This window comes from Ambystoma mexicanum, chromosome 3p (assembly GCF_040938575.1).
Source record: "Ambystoma mexicanum isolate Mex_15411 chromosome 3p, UKY_AmexF1_1, whole genome shotgun sequence".
Lineage (NCBI taxonomy): Eukaryota > Metazoa > Chordata > Amphibia > Caudata > Ambystomatidae > Ambystoma > Ambystoma mexicanum.
This window is the reverse complement of record NC_090925.1, coordinates 1,260,751,663-1,260,769,044: the sequence shown is the minus strand read 5'-3', so window position 1 is coordinate 1,260,769,044 and position 17,382 is coordinate 1,260,751,663. Positions and strand designations below refer to the sequence as shown.

General features: G+C 51.7%; 1 protein-coding gene across 1 annotated transcript in view; it reads left to right on the top strand.

Annotated features, from left to right (window-relative positions):
- Positions 1 to 17,382, top strand: part of RANGAP1 (Ran GTPase activating protein 1) — a 1,265,070-nt gene that overhangs the window by 365,355 nt on the left and 882,333 nt on the right. The window contains exon 9 of the mRNA XM_069652750.1: positions 11,023 to 11,122. Within this exon, the coding sequence (XP_069508851.1) occupies positions 11,023 to 11,122 (100 nt within the window). The remainder of the gene's footprint in view (positions 1 to 11,022; positions 11,123 to 17,382) is intronic.

Sequence of the window (17,382 nt, the reverse complement as noted above, 5' to 3'; positions counted from 1 at the left end):
TGCCTGGGCCAAAAACCTGTACTGCTGGTTTCAAAGCTTTATTTTTTTTATTTCCACAGAAACCAAGTCTTTTTGTGAATAATATAATGTAAATGTTATAGCAAACCCCCATATTCAGTCACATTGCTGTGCAAGCGCAGTGTCTTTTACTTTCAAAAGGCATTTTCCTGCTTTGAAAGAACCGATTTACACGTGCGTTTGTTTCCTTGCATTTCAAGTTTACAAGTGTGGTTTTCTGTCAACCATAGTTTCACTTCAGTTAACCTTCTGGAGGGCTTTTACAGACACGGTCAGTTTTTGGACACAGAGATATACTGCCAAGCATTTCTTTGAAATTGACATGAGAAAAAGACACTGCGTTATTAATTTACTGCAGTTTGTGCGCGATGGTTTATAGCGAAAGCAAACACAAGTCGTGTTAAAATGGAAAAACAAATTTTTTGCCTTTTTGCCTTTCAAATGATTTCCCATTACATCAGCTGGTCTGGAAATGTATTTGCCTCACTTCTTGTTACTCAGCAGAAATAAAGCATGTCAGGATGGGTTTCCGTTAAGAGCACAACTTTGTGATGTTTTGATATGAAATCGAGAGCAAATTGCAAAGCCGTCTTGGATGTCATGTGTGCAGCTTTCGTATTCAGAAAACAGAAAAGCAAATGTGGTGCTGTTCTGCAAGTAGGTCATATTCAGATGATTTAAATGGGGTTAAAACCATGCAGAGCACTTCTTTTGGTGGCATCCTTGTGTTCAGGGTTCGCCACACATGCGCCATGGAAAGAAAAGCACCGCAGTTTTTCCGCTTTATTTCCATGCAGTTTTTTGATTTCAGGGAATTTCTAATATACCCCACAAGCTGGGGTGGGCAAGGTGCAACGGCTGTTGACACTGAAGACCGTCACGGTGCGAACCATCAAGTCACTGCTCGGCATGATGTCGTTGTGTATTTACCTGATACAACTCTGCAGGTTGCGGATGTGACCCCTTTAGGAATTTCAGGACGCTCGTTGGATCCAGATGTCCAGAAGCTTCAGAGACAAGATTGTTCTCGACAAAGAGTTCCGTCGAGCGATAGGTTTGTGGGGTACGCACTCCAACATTGCTTGGGGCACAGACTTCCAGAGTTCCCGTACCAAGAGACCGTCACCACGGACGCTTCCCTCGAAGGCTGGGCAGCCCATACTAGAGGTCTCCACGCCAGAAGCCTGTGGTGGCTGGAGAAGAGGGATCTCCACATCAATGTACTGGAGCTGCGGCCAGTGTTATTGCCCCTCAAGTTATTCCTTCCATCCCTCAAGGGCAAGGTGGTGAGGGTCTTCACGGACAGTACCACCTCGATGTACTACATCCGGAAGTAGTGGGGGAACCAGATCCCCATCACTCTCCAGAGAGGCGCAGGACTTGTGGCACAGTGCCGTTGCCCAAGAAATGTTCTCATTCATTTCCACCTGGCGGGAGTCAAGAACACCATTGCCGACTCCCTCAGCAGGGAGCTGTGCTCTTGCCACGACTGGGAGCTTTGACAGTATCAAGTGGACAGCATCTTCCTCATACCCCAAATCGATCTGTTTGCGACAGCAACTAATTACAAATGCCAGAAATTCGCCAGCAGTTTCCACCAGCAGAGGAGCATGGGGACGTGTTTTCCTTCCCGTGGGAAGGCCTCTTCCTGTACGCGTTCCCTCGGTTGCCTCTCCTGCAAATCATCAATCAACTGAAACGGTGCCGATGCAGTATGATCCTCGTCACCCTGGGGTGGCCGAGGCAGATTTGGTACCCGGACCTTCTCAGCTTGTCGATGTCAACTCTGGTCAAGCTGCCAGTGGTCGCGGATCTGCTCACCAGGGAATGAGGTACAATCCTGCATCACAACCCAGGATCGCTGAACCACAAGGGCTTGACTCCTGTAGCCTTAGAGTTCGAAGGGTACGAGCTGCCGGCGGACTGCAGGTAGGTCCTTGCCAGGGCCAGAAGTGCTACGGGCACAGTTGGAAACGTTTCGCAACGTGGTGCCGGATGCAGAAGATCAACCCTCTGAGGGCGTCGTCTGCGCAGATTCTAGTAAGATTTTTGCATCTTTGGTATTAAAACAACTTGAAGATTGCCTGACGAGTCCGGGAAGACTTAGTAAAAATCAAATAGGATTTTGGAAACATCACGTAACTAACTTAAATGGGTTTTATTATAGGATGGCTGCAGACTTTAGTATGTTCTGGTAAATATGAATACATCCATTTGGCAGCAACTGACTTCTCCAGCATGGGGTCTGCAATGGATTCACATGCTCATGAATATTCCCCGTCGTCAGGCTGGGAATCCTCGGTAAAGAAAAAACCAGTATCAGTTTCGTTTCTGATCTGTCTTTCGTAGTAATAACCAATCACTGGTCTCTGCGTCATACTGACCACAGCCAATGACTGCCCTCTACCTAAGCACCGCCTCTGGCAGCCATCTTCAGATTTTTACCGCACGTTCATGTGTTGGGATCCTCGTGCTATTGCTCTCGAGCGTTAGTGCTATTTTTCGCGCTTTTTTCACAAAAACTTCGAATCTACGGTCAAAAGAGCCTCAAGCTCCACCGATCCTACATCCGATCAACGGGGACCCGTGTCGGATTCATCTGTGCCCCCTCAAGGGTGAAGATTTCGTCGAGCTACACTTCGGAGGACTCCAGAAGCTTCTCAGGCCCGGTCTCGTAGATGGCCCAGGAGAAGGGAAGCTCGACGCCCGGAAAGCTGTTCAGGGTCTGCCCTGGATGCCAGCTGCAGAACGTCTTCAAGGAGGACGAACACTCTTTCTGCCTTTACTGCCTTCATGAGGACAAGACGCACGTGGAGAAGGACTGTGCGTTTTGCGGCAACATGTCGGAACGGACCATGAAGGACCGCCATCAACGTCTCGCCAACTGGCTGGAGGGTAAGAGCCCGTCTGGCGAGAAGAAGAAGAAATCCGAGCGGTCTTCTAAGACCTTTGAGGGCGCCCCGGCGACGGGGGCCCAACATAAGGCCAAGCACCGCGAGTCCGCTGGCACCGGGAGCGCCGAACGGTCGGGCTCTACGGGCGCCAGGCAGGGCGCACCCTCCCCAGCACCATCAACCACGAGCCAACGCTCTGGGTCGGGTAAGAGGAAGGCCGAGCACCCGGCGAAGCTCCTGGAGAGGCCCCGGTCGAGCTCTAAGGCAGAGGAGGAGCGTGGCAGTGCCCCCTCCCTCAAGGATAAGGCGGTGAGCGCACCTAAGGTGGTGAAGGCCTTGATCCATCCGACCAAGCCCTCTATCGAAACGGTCGCGGCGGCCCTGGCTCAGCCTGTGGTGGCTACACCAGTGGTGGCGGCCTCAGGGCCCAGAATCTCCCTGCCTCCTCGGAGGGAGTCTTCCTTTGTGCCCATCGATAGGACCCCCGTGAAACCCTCCGTGGGGAAGAAGGGGGGGCAGGGCGTCGTCGTAGATTCGGCCTCAACCTCAGAAGAGGAGCTGATCGAGGTCTTAAGCCACGGCCTAGGTGTGGAAGAAGGCCAGCCCGTCGGAATGGACCCCGACGCAGGTGACGACGACGACATCGTCGAGGATACCGACGGGGCCCCTGCTCGCCCGTCGGATTCCCCTCTGCCAGCGCCGCAAGACAACTCGGCGGCCATTTTGTTGGCCATACAGTCCTTATGCTCCGAGATAAGGACGAGGCTACCGTTACCGACGGAGGAACCTCTCCCGTCGGGGGATCCAGAACCGGGACCTTCTGGTGTTCCCCCTACCAAGAAAAGAAGGATCCATCCACCACCTCCTTTTCAACCGTCGCGCCCCGTCCAGCCCTCCTCCCCGTCCACCCGAGGGGATGATACGGGGACTGACACGGCAGCGACGGGTACGGCCGCCCGACGAGATCGGATCTTTCCACTCCATGATCTCCAGGGCTTCCGAGCTTTTCCAACTCTGCCCTGAGGAGAAGAAAAAGGAAGGCTTCCTTTACCAGCGGCGCGAGGCCAAGAGGAAGACGGTCCTCGCAGTGCCTCTGTTGGACGACATTTGGGATGAGGGCCTTTCCCTCCTCAAGAACCCTTCCACGACGCCAGCTAGAAGAGACCGGTACGAGAAGAAGTACCGGGTCCCGGATACGGCCCCCCTATGCCTCCGGGCGCAGCCTACCCCGGACTCCGTCGTCTCCGCTGCAGCCAGGAAGAAAGCGGGGGGGGGGTGCGGCCTCCACATCGACTTCCCCGCCGGACGGCGAGGGAAAGAAATTGGATGCTATGGGACGTAGAGTCATCTCGTCGGCAGCGACGACGATTAAAGCGGCCAACGCCTTGGCTATCGTGGCCCGCTACGACAGGGAGCTCTGGTACAAGATAGCTCCCCTGCTGGATTTTCTGCCGGACGACAAGAGGGCGGAGGCCCTTGAGATCCTGCAGGAAGGTGAGGTGGCTTCGGACCACGCCATCACCGTGGCGACGGACATCGCCGACACTGGGTTCCGCCAGCTGGGCAACGGCGTTTGCCTTCGACGTCGTGGATGGCTCAAAGCTACGGACTTTCGGCAGGACGTCCAGACCAGAGTCCTGGACATGCCCTTCGACGGGAACAACCTGTTTGGGAAGACAGTGGACGATTCCCTTCAGGCCATCAAGGCGGATACTGAAACGGCCCGGGCCCTTGGAGTCCTGCAGCAGCGACGGACGCCCTTTCGGAGCGGCGGAGGCAAGGGCGCCTCCAAAGGTTCCGGCGGCGGTTTCGCTTCCTACCGTCAAGCGGCCCGCTCGTCGTCGCAAGAGGCCTACAGAGGACGAGGCAAGTCTAGCGGACCCCGCCGTCGTCGCCAAGGAGGTCAAGGCGGCAAGGCCGCGTCCAAGCAGGATTGAACCGGCCGTGGGGTCGGGCCCCCACCGAAGCACCCCGGTGGGAGGCCGGCTGGCGGGCTTCGTCAGCGTGTGGGAGTCCATCTCCACCGACCGTTGGGTGCTGGACGCCCTGGCCCGGGGCCACGCGCTCGAGTTTCAAAGAAGGTGCCCGCGCGTCCCCCCCGTGGCCAGGAAAGAACTTCACGTCCCTCAGCTTCTCCTGGAGGTAAAGGCGATACTCAGAAAGGGCGCCATCGAACTCGTCCCAAAGAGGCTTCGGGGCTCCGGAGTCTACTCGCGATACTTCCTCGTGAAGAAGAAGACGGGAGGATGGCGCCCCATCCTAGACCTGCGACGGCTGAACAAGTTCATCAAGGCGCAGAAGTTCCGGATGGTCACCCTCCAGCACGTCCTGGGTCAACTGGAGGAAGGAGACTTCCTATCGTCGTTGGATTTGGAGGATGCCTACTTCCACATTCCCATCCTAAAGGGGCACCGAAAATTCCTCAGGTTCGTGGTCCAAGGGCGTCATTACCAGTTCAAAGCCCTTCCCTTCGGACTACGGTCGGCACCCAGGGTATTCACCAAGTGCCTCGCACCGGTGGCGGCGCAGCTGCGCCGCGAGGGGATTCACGTCTACCCCTACCTGGACGACTGGCTCATCCGCGCCAAGACGAGGGATCTCGCCGTGGTCCACACGGCAAGGACCGTCCAACTCCTCACGGACCTGGGATTCTCCGTGAACTACGCCAAATCCCACCTGGTGCCCGCGCAAGTCGCACTGTTTCTGGGAGCGAGGCTCGACACAGTGTCCCTTCTGGCCTCCCCGTCGGAGGAGAGGACCAGGACCATCTTGGGCACGGTGCAACGGATGTTGGTGGCCGACGCGGCCAAAGTGAGGTCCATCAAGTCCCTCCTCGGGATGATGTCTTCCTGCATCTACCTCATCCCCATGTGCAGGCTCCGGATGCGCCCGTTGCAAGAATTCCTGGATGCGCGCTGGATCCAGACGACGGGCAGCTTCGAGGAAAGGATCAAGCTCGACGAGAGTTTCCGACGAGCGATACGGTGGTGGGGCACCCGCGCGCATCTGACGGCGGGCATGGACTTCCAGACCCCAGCCCACCAGGAGACTGTGACCACGGATGCCTCCCTGGAAGGGTGGGGAGCGCACACCGAAAATCTGCACGCAAGGGGACTCTGGCTCCCGACGGAGAGGTCCCTGCATATCAACGTCCTGGAGCTCCGTGCAGTGTTTTGGGCCCTCAGGTCCTTCCTTCCGTCCCTCAAGGGCAAGGTGGTGAGGATCTTCACCGACAACACCACCACCATGTTTTACATCAGGAAACAGGGCGGAACCAGGTCCCCAGCGCTGTCCAAGGAGGCGCAGGACCTGTGGCATTGGGCCGTCGCCCAAGGGATCTTTCTGGTGCCGTTTCATCTGGCAGGGATAAAAAACACCATCGCCGACTCACTCAGCAGGGAGCTGCGCTCGTGCCACGAGTGGGAACTACGGCAGGATCTGGTGGATCGCCTCTTCCGACGGTGGGGCACACCCCAGATCGACCTGTTCGCGACGGCGACGAACACCAAGTGCCGGAGGTTCGCCAGCAGGTTTCCCCAGACGAGGAGCATGGGCGATGCCTTCTCGTTCCCCTGGGAGGGCCTGTTCCTCTACGTGTTCCCTCCCTTGCCTCTGCTAATCCGGCTCGTCAACCAGCTCAAGAGGTCACGGTGCAGGATGATCCTCGTCGCACCTGCGTGGCCGAGGCAGATATGGTTCCCGGACCTTCTGGACTTGTCAGCGTCCCCGCCGATCAAGCTGCCGGCGGACGCGGATCTACTCTCCAGGGAAGGAGGCGCCATCCTCCACCACGACCCGAAGTCGCTGAACTTGCAGGCCTGGCTCCTGCAGCGCTAGAGTTTGGAGGATACGACATACCGGCCGATTGCAGAGAGGTTCTTGCAAAGGCCAGGGCGTCCTCGACTCTTAAATGCTACGGACACAAATGGAAGAGGTTCTCTGTCTGGTGCCACGCACAGAAGATTAACCCTCTACGGATTACGGCTCCCCAAGTACTGCCGTACCTGCTGACGCTGGCCAAAGCTGGTCTGGCACACGCGTCCATCAAGATTCATCTTGCTGCGATCTCCCGATACACCAGAACCACGGGGCGGACGTCCTTGTGGTCTCATCGTCTGGTGAAAGAGTTCATGAAGGGACTGTTCAGATCGTTCCCGCCGGTGAAGGCTCCGGCCCCGGCGTGGGAGCTCAACGTGGTGCTGACCAAGCTCATGGGACCTCCGTTCGAGCCTCTGCACTCGGCCCCGTTGAAGTTTCTATCGTGGAAAACAGCTTTTCTTGTGGCCATCACCTCCGCACGACGAGTGGGAGAGATCCAGGCCCTTTCCTGCAAGGCCCCGTACTTGACTTTCCACGACACGAGGGTAGTGCTCAGGACGCACCCCTCCTTCATGCCCAAGGTACCGTCGGACTTCCATCTCAACAAACCCTTGGTGTTACCTGTGTTCTTCCCGTCGCCTTCGTCGCCGGCTGAGAGGACTTTGCACTCGCTGGATGTAGCTAGAGCGCTGAAGTTCTACGTGGACCGCACGAAGGGTTTTCGGAAGACGTCACAACTCTTTGTGAACTTTGGACCTGTCAATCAGGGGAAGGCTCTCTCGAAGGCTTCCATCTCCAGATGGCTCTCCGGCTGTATCATGTGCTGTCACCGGTTGGCAAACCGACCACTGCCTGGCCGTCCGAGAGCCCATTCCACCAGAGCGATCGCAGCTACCACGGCGTTCCTATCTGGTGTGCCCCTGCTGGACATATGCAGGGCTGCTACGTGGAGGTCGACGCACACCTTCACGAAATTCTACTGCGTCGACCGGGATTCCAGGGAGGAGTCCAGGGTCGGCCAAGCAGTGCTGCGCAACCTGTTCGCCTGAGGTGAGCCTGGTGAGGAGGTAAGATGCTTAATGTTGAGTTGATGTGATGCTTAATGTTGAGCCTTTGCCACCTCCCGTGGTTGTGCATGTGTGTACTGCTATGTATTCTTTATTCATGAGCATGTGAATCCATGCCAGACCCCATGCTGGAGAAGGAACAAGTTACTTACCTGTAACTGTTGTTCTCCAGCATGGGTCTGGCATGGATTCACATGCAAACCCTCCCTCCTACCCCTCTGCGGCTCTTCACTTGGTCATACTGCCACTTCACGTGCTTCCAAATCTGAAGATGGCTGCCAGAGGCGGTGCTTAGGTAGAGGGCAGTCATTGGCTGTGGTCAGTATGACGCAGAGACCAGTGATTGGTTATTACTACGAAAGACAGATCAGAAACGAAACTGATACTGGTTTTTTCTTTACCGAGGATTCCCAGCCTGACGACGGGGAATATTCATGAGCATGTGAATCCATGCCAGACCCATGCTGGAGAACAACAGTTACAGGTAAGTAACTTGTTCCTTATCCTCTGCCTTTAACTTGTCAATTGTCACAGGCTTTGGCAGAAGTTACATGGTTGGGGAATCCCAGATGCTCTGCTGGACCTGTTTATTAGGCTGCAAACAGACATCAGTGTTCAGGTATGCCCGAGTCATGACGATGCACTTTCTTACAAAATCCTGACTGCTAATGGTTTATGGCAGGGGTGCATTTTAGCCCCTGCCTTTCAAACCTATGTTTCCGAGGCAGGCGAGAAACTGTAAGCTGCAGTATTTGTTTCACCAAAATTTGGCAGGCTGGCCATTAGTTAACTGGCATATGCTGATGATTTCATCCTAGCGAACTGTACAGGTGTAGGCCTAAAGTGGCTTTCGGACGCATGTGATAAATACGCAGGTGCGAATTATCTGAAGATGAATCCATGTAAAAGAAAAGTGTTGTCAATTTCAAAATGGGGGAAAAAAAGATAGTTAAGAGTTGGACACTGATGGGTGTGCCTTTGGAAAGAGTTAATTCCTTAATTTATTTGGGGTTCCCGATTACAAGTCAACTGAATCAAGTATTTACTTAAGGAGAAAAGCAGAGAAACTCATTACACAAATGATATAGCTAAAGACAAAGTACTGTAAATACTCGTGCCTCTTCTTGGTTAGGTTTTTAATTGGGAAAGTTGTTTCAAAAAACTCATATATAGAATTTAAATTATTTCAAGAATGGACCCTTGATTATTTGGATCCGCTAGAGAGTATTATGACGTAGGGTGTTGAGAATCCCACATGCAGTCTCGAGTGCATCAATTGGGTTCGAGCTTGGAATTAACTCAATGAGATGCAGAGCTTCCTGGCATCTTCTCTTAATATATTACAAATTCTTTATCCTCCGATGAAAACCCTCTATCAAGACATTGGACATATGATGAAAGATGTACAGGTTATTTCAGCCTTCGTTAAGCGATGTGAGGTCATTCTAATTACTCTTTCTTATTAAAATTGATCTTTTTGAAGACGTAAAGGTCAAAAGAACTTTATTTCAGAACGACTTGTGCAATACTATTAACTTAATGCTGGGTCAGACTAGTCTAAAACATTAGTTGATGAACATAAGTGTCTGGGGAAGATCCCAGAATATTTAAACATCTTTCCCTTTCCTAGAATCGGAAATGATTTTCAACGCTTTAGATGTAACTTTTACCACACAAGGGGAAGTACTATCAAGACGGGGAACAATACCCAAGGAGCACACATTCTGTAGATTCTGCAAAAAGAGAGGGACTTTAGAGACCACTAAACATTTATTGGTGTATTGTCCAAGTTTGAAAAGCAAGAGATGGTTATATATTTTTTTTTAAAATGATATGCACTGTGTGAACAGAGGGAGTGTGACACTTTTGGGGCTTGTTGTAGAGAGGGTTCCCTGTTTATATTGCAGTTGTAGTTGTAAGTTTTTTAAAAAATAGTTTAGAGCTGGTAAGGAATAAGATATCAGATGTATAAATGAACTTATTTTCTAATGTCTACTAATTTTCTATGTTTTGGAATAATGAATTGTGTTTCTTATACTTATTATCTGGGTTTTTTTAATGAAATTGTAATGGTTTTATTATTGATAAGGTTGAATGAAAAAATGTTTTAACCAATAAACAATATTAAACAACAAATCTTGGTTCTTTGGGTATCACTACTGTGACGAGGGAGATTATTCCTGGAGAATACTTGACTCTTTGATTTCCCTGGACCACACCTGACTTTCCCGCAACTTCGGTTACCTGTATCTTCACTGGGAGCGCTACCGGTTTTCCTGGGGTCTCAGGTCACTGTTGGTTCTGCACGTGTTCAGGGGTCTGGTGCAGGAAGAGTTCTTGCGTTGGTGAAATGTTCTAGATACGATATTCAACAAAGTTACTGGTAAGTAAAATAATGTTGCTATCTTTCAGGTACAGCTGCTTTTAGACGTGATGGATCAAAAAGTGATGGAATGGAATAACCAAAGTTTAAGGTGAATAGGGGGTAGGGTACAAATGCTATGCTTTTAGTTAATGCGTTCAGTCTGATTTTCTGATGTGGGTTGACTGACGGTCGCTGGAGGTAGGTTTTCCTGCTGTTGGTTCCAGTGAGAGGTGCCCAGGAGTTGCGGGTGCAAGTATTCTTCTGGTTGGATCCAGGAGAACTTTGCAACCCTTGGCAAGGAAAACATTCAGAAGGCACCAATGGAGTCCTCTTCAGAACACTTCACCAGACTGGGGAAGGTGAGTTCCAGCAACGGCAGGCGTCTTTCCAGTCGCGGTTGAAGACCTTCTGGAGCAAGATCCCTTAAAGCTGCTAAGGTGAAATTCTTCAGGAAGGTGACTTATACTACAAGCTGGCGACAACTACGTTGGGTGGAAAACAGTGATGATTCTGGCGAGCTAGCCCACTGGATAGCTGGTCAGTCTATCAGGTTTTCCAGGGGCACTTCTGGAGGCTCAGGACGGCTGGATCCTCGAACACGTGGGCCTGTTAGGTCCCACCAGTCCAAGGGTTAAAGCACAGCTGAGGGCCATTGTAGATCAGGCAGTCCAGCAGGGCTTCACCGGGCCAGAAGCAGGAAGGGATGCTGGGCCTCTTCAGGAGTCGTCCACAAAATGGCATTTTCACTTGTTTTCAGGGTATTAAAAACAAGTCTCAAAACCAATCCCCTTAAGTAAAGCTTTTCCTTTTCATGTCATCTACTATGCTAACTTGTTTGCCTTTTTCCATTTATTCCCAGGAGCTGAATCTGTCATTTTGTGAGATCCGACATGAGGCAGCGCTTGCCATTGCCCAATCACTGGAGGGAAAATCTGAATTGGAAAAATTGGATTTGAACGGTATGTCGTGACACGGCCCTTGTACAATGTCAGCTTTTGGTCAATGCATTGGTTTGTAGCAAATTTGAAAGTTATAAACTGTAGCTCTTTGAGAAGCCCTAAACGTATTGGTTTTTATAAAAATGAAATATAATTTGCCAACCTTTTCCCTTAGTACTAATCCGAAGCCTCATCAGCATTGGAGGAAAAGTGTGTGGGGTGACCAGGGTGAGACGCGCTAAGGCTTTGAATAGAAGAGAATGTTAACTACTGCATCGGTTAATATGGAACTTTTAGGTTACCCCAAACTAAATTTGAATCAAGAAAACAAACTGTTCCATAAACATGTGCTGTTAAATAATATATTACAAAGAGTCAAATCAGATTGGATGATTCTCGTTGCTGCTTTAATCTCTAATTGATGTAGTGTTTGCCGACAATTGTTTCAACCATTTCTGGTCGTTTTCAAGGCAAAAATTACAAATCTGTATTATGTACATTTTGGTATAAAACAAATATTGACATTCATTCATGTCGTAGTTGGATGAAAAACAGTACAGTTGCAAGCTGTTAAAAAATGGCCAATAATGTACACATAGACACCCTTATATGAATAGATCAAAAACAATGATGTTTTCAGTGAACATGTACAAATACCAAAGAACATAAATTCGAGAAGAAGAGAAGGATGAATCGGAGAAGTGGGAGAGAGAGAGAGAAAAGAGACCAAATTGTCAAAGAAATTAATGAAATAATAGTAAAATACTGTCTGTCAACCAGGTCACCATTTTGGGGATATGTTCCACTTATCCCCAGTGATTGTGTATGATGTTAGATGCTCAATCATATGCAAAATGGGATACGGTCATTTTTTCGAACGCATTTTTTCAAAATGCAATTATGTCAAACATTTCGTCAAGGTTTTTTTTAATGTATTCTTTTTTTTTTATTTAATATGTTTTTTTGGGTTTTGTAAGTAAAAAAAGTGTTTAAAAAAAACAGGTTGATGGGGAACCCCCCATTAAAAAAAAAAAAAAGAAACATTTGAAAAAAAAAATTCGACAAAATGTTTTCGAGATAATGTTGTTCGAAAAAATGTAATTCGAAAAAAATCACTATAAACCATGCAAAACATGCAAAACATGCCTTGTCACAAGCCAATAGAAAATGATATCAACAAGAAACTGATTCAAATGTGTTCAATTGTCATAATATCTTGACTTCAATCATCGATTGAAAACACTCAGTGGTATTCGAGCCAAACATTAATAAAACATTAATGCCTCCATCTCAGTGCTTAGCCAATTATCAAAATTCCTGCACAGGAACCTATCTAGGGCCTATGCGAGGGAAGATTAGGCTAGGTTAAGACCAATGCAAGGGCTAGTTTTTATTTCTTGAGATTACAATTGCTGGATGAAGTCTGGTCATGCTGCAATCAGGATAAACAATGTAATCGGACCACACTGTTTGTGTGATTCGTCATTATGAAAGGTCAACGTTCAAACTCCTACGATACCCATGCAATTGCCACTGTCATAGTATCCAAACACCAGTGTGGGAGTTAAACAACAATCTAAAAAGAACCTCTTCCCTTTTTGATGCAGTGATCTACAAAGAGCACTGAAATAGTCCTGCGCCCTGATTGAAATACCTTTTGCATTAGGTCTATTGTAAGCCTGGGAGGCCATGTGTCCCGCGGGGCAGGCTATTGAAAAGACATCATCCTCCCTGTGCTAGAAGCCTCAGATGGTTAGTTTTATATGCTCCACTTATTGGTGGTGGATTTTACCTGTTTATGATTATGGTATTAAACAGAGGTAGACCCTCTATAAAAATGCAGTACCAGATTTTCACAGATAAACTTATTTCGAGGGGATTGGGTCTTCCGACGTATTCCATATCTATGACAGGTAATGTCCACAGCTGTGCTGCTTCGGAAAATCTTTGGCTCCTGCGTCAATGACGTCGATGCGGCATCCCCGAGGACCTCCACCGACGGCCGACGTCACCCGATGTGATAAGTAGGACGCACGACCCCCATAGCCTTAGTTCCGTTTTTTCCGCGAACGTGTTCGCGTCGTGAATCTCGGTACGCCTTGACTCGTTGGAGTTTGCGGTTTTCAATTCTCGGTTCGTTGAACCTGTTCGGTTTGTTGTGAAGACCTGTTCGTGGCGATGTCTTCTTTGTCTTCAACCCCGCGTCCGGGCTTCAAGAAATGCGCAGACTGTGGGTCCAAGATGTCGGTCACGGACTCGCACGACGCCTGCCTATGGTGCCTCGGGGAGGCCCACGATACAGACGACTGTGTCGACTGCCAGTCGCTCACGGCAAAGGCCTTGCGGGAACGCAAGAAGAAGCTGTCGGTAAGCCGGGTGTCTAAGCCCTGGAAGTTGAGGTCTGCGGGGCTTTCGATGGATGACTCGAAGGGCGACTCTCCGCGTCATCGTCGGAAGTCCAGTGGGTTTCCTTCCAGGAGTCGGTCTCGCCACTCCTCCGCCTCTTCGAGGCATTCCCGGAAGCGCTGGCATAGGTCGCCTTCCCCGTCCTCTTCCGAGGACTCCGCCCATCGGCGGGTCGCTTATCCCTCCATGCAAGTGACACCGGAGGAATGGGCTTCCTTCGGGAAGCAGATGCTAGCGATTCTTGAATCGCAGGGCACCGGTCCGTCCGTGCCTCCGAGTGGGGTCGGTCGGCACCGGTCGAGACACCGCTCGGACAAGGGTAGCCATTCTCGCCATGCCCGTTCCAGGTCCCGGTTCTCGACGCGCTCGAGAGCGCATGATCCTGTGCCGTCTTTGAAGAAGACGTCGACGCCTGTGGCGCCGAGGTAGTCGACGATTTCTCTCGAGGCTCCGCCTACGAGGCGGTGGTGTCGGAGGGGCCCCGTGGCACGGGGTTTGCCCCTAGAAAGGCTCTGGCTAAGGTCAGGCAATGCTTTGGGCCCCAGAGGTCTTCCTCTCCCCACCTGGAGTACATTTCAGAGGGTGATGAAGGCTCTGATGGCGGCTTGGTTCTGGTTCCCGATGAACTTATCTCGGGCCATAGCCAGTTTGATGACCTGTGGCAGTCGCTGCATGATGCCAGTGGACTGGACACCTCTCCGGAGGTGGAATTTTGTAGGCCGGAGCCTGGCACTCATGCCGATTCTTCATATCGGCGCCTTATGTCTCGGGTCACCGAGTACTTGGGTTGGTCGGCTCCCCCAGGGGAGTTCATTCAGGATGATCTCACGGACATCCTTGATCTCGGTCCCCCCACTGACCCGGTTTTGCCTTTTCATAAGGCTCTGCAGAGAAGGGTGGCGGCGGCTTGGACTGCTCCGGAAAGTCTCCCGGCAGTGGGCAAGTCTTTGTCGCGAAAATACCGTCCAGCCAGTAGCGACCCCTGCTACTTGTCTAGGCACCCCACTCCAGAGAGTTTGGTGGTGCAGGCGGCTACGGCCCCGGCAAAGCAGGCATCGTATCCTACCATCCCTCCGGATAGGGACGACAAACTTTTTGACGGCTTGGCGAAGAAAGTGTTTTCTTCGGGAGGTATGGCGCTTCAGGCGGCCAACTCCATATGTGCCTTGTCTCGTTTCACACACACTATGTGGAACTGTGTTGCATTAGCGGCTGAACATATTCCCGAAGGGGACGAACGGGATGGTTTCCTTGCTATGGTTCAGGTTGGAAAGGATGCCATGTGTGAGGCCGTTCAGTCGGGTTTGGACTTGGCGGATTGTGTCAGCCGGTCCATGGCGGCGAGCACCGTAATGCGCAGGTTTGCGTGGTTGCGGAAGTCTGGGTTCGCTCCTGATGTGCAGTCCCGGCTCCTCAACATGCCCGTTGACGGTGAACATCTTTTTGGCAGCAAGGCTGACGAGAGCCTTGAGGGGTTGCAGACCTCCAAAGCTGCAGCAAAGTCGTTGGGCGCTGCATTTCGCCAACCTCCGCCTTTTTGTCCTAGGGGACAGCAATGGAGGGGAGGTTCCTTTCGCTATTACTTGTCCTTCAGTAAAGCGAGGGGAGCTAGCAGTCAAAGAGGCCATCGTAAGAGTGCCAGAGGTGGAAATAAAGGTACTCGAGGTGCCATGGCCGCTCGGGCAGTTGCCTCTTTGCCCTCGGGCAACGCCGCAGCCGCTACCACTCAGTCATGAGGCCAGTTCCCATGGTTCGCCGGTTGGGGGAAGGCTGGCGCAGCATCTTGTAGAGTGGCAAGCCATTACATCGGATGTGTGGGTTCTGGAGATCATAACCCACGGCTACTGTCTTCCTTTTCGGCAGAGGCCTCACGACAATCCACTAGGGAGCCTCTCTTTGAAGAGTCCGGATCCGCTCCTTGCGCAGGAAATTCAAGCCCTGCTGGAGAAAGGCGCCATAGAACTGGTGCCTGTAGCGGAGAGGAACAAGGGATGGTATTCCCCTTATTTTTTGATATCGAAGAAAGACGGGGGGATTGAGACCCAGACTTGCGCGGTTTGAACAAACTTCTCAGGAAGGACAAGTTCAAGATGGTGACTTTCTCAAGTCCTTCAGGCCCTTCAACTTCAGGACTGGTTGGTGTCTCTCGACCTCAAGGATGCTTACTTCCATGTGCCGATCCATCCCAAGCACAAGAAGTACCTGAGGTTCGCGGTTGGCGACTCGCACTTTCAGTTTCGGGTCCTGCCGTTCGGATTGACCTCCGCCCCGAGGGTTTTCACCAAGCTCATGGTGGCGGTGGCAGCGCATCTCAGGAAAGGGGGGATTCACGTCTACCCCTACCTGGACGATTGGTTGATCAGGGGGAGCAGTCCTGTATCATCTGTCCGTCACCTCCCACTCCCTTCACAGGCTGGGCTTCTCCCTCAATTTAAAGAAGTCCCATTTGACACCAACGCAGCGGCTCCAGTACATCGGAGCAGTGCTCGACACGTCCCTGGGGCAGTGTTTTCCTCCTCAGGTGTTGGCTCTTCACATTCAGCAGATGGTGCACAAGTTTCAGTTTGCCCAGGATCTCCCAGCGTCCGAGTTCTTGAGACTGCTCGGCCTCATGGCATCCTGCATTCTTCTGGTGCCAGAGGCTCATGGGCACTCAAGCTCCAGTGGTCTGTCCTCCGGCAGGCTGTCGGACCCTGTTCAGGTGCCGCCCTCGGTGGCCGGGACCTTATGTGGTGGGCCGTCGAGGGCAATATGATGGAGGTCCCATTTTGGCTGCCCTGGCCGGAGGTGACGATCGTGACGGACGCATCCCTCACGGGATGGGGAGCTCATGCCAACGAGTTGACTGTCCGTCGGAGTCCAGACTCCATATCAATCTGTTGGAGCTGAGGGCCGTCAGGCTAGCCCTGAAGTCTTTTCTGCCGACTGTGCGCGGAAAGAGTGTCCTGATTCTAACGGAAAACACGGTGGCCATGCACTACCTCAACAAAATGGGGGGGGGCAGGATCACTTCCGCTGTGCAGGGAGGCGATGCAGCTCGAATTCTGGGCCATCCAGCAGGAAGTGTCGATCTCGGCTGTTCATCTGGCCGGAGACGACAACGAGACGGCGGACGCTCTGAGCAGGCAAAGCTCAGTCTCTCACGAGTGGGATTTGGCACAGGAGATTCTCCTGGAGATCTTCGCCCTTTGGGGGACCCCTCAAGTGGATCTCTTCGCCTCCAGTGTCAACCGGAAGTGCGAAAGGTTTTGCTCGCGGGAATTTCCTCCAAAAGGAGCCTTAGGAGACGTGTTCGTGGTGGAGTGGTCATTCCCACTGCTGTACACGTTTCCTCCAGTCCTCTTCATCCCGCAAGTGCTGCGGAGGTTACAGAAGTTCGGTTCCCGGATGATCCTCATTGCTCCGGTGTGGGCCCGGAGGACGTGGTACCCAGACCTTCTCGACTTGTCCATCTGCCCTCCACGTCGTCTTCCCTACCGAGACGATCTGCTCTCACGGGAGGGGGTCAGGTTCTCCATCCAGAGGTCAGATCCCTCAATCTTTACGCTTGGCTTCTGAAAGGTTGAGGTATAAGGATTGGGACCTCCCTGAAGACGTGACGCCGGCAACTAAGTCTCTGTACCGTTGCTGTTGGAGAAAGTTCTGCGACTGGTGCGGAGTTCAGAATGTGGATCCTTTTGAATATGACATTCCCATGGTTCTGTCTTTTTTGCTTTCTTTGGCCCACAGGGGCTTGCAAGTGGGGACCATTAAAGGTTACCTGGCGGCGCTGTCCATATTTAAGCGCTCGTCTGAAGAGTGTTCCTATTTTAAAATTCCTTTAATTTCGCAGTTTTTGAAAGGGCTCACTAATGTTTTCCCTCTGTCACCTTTTC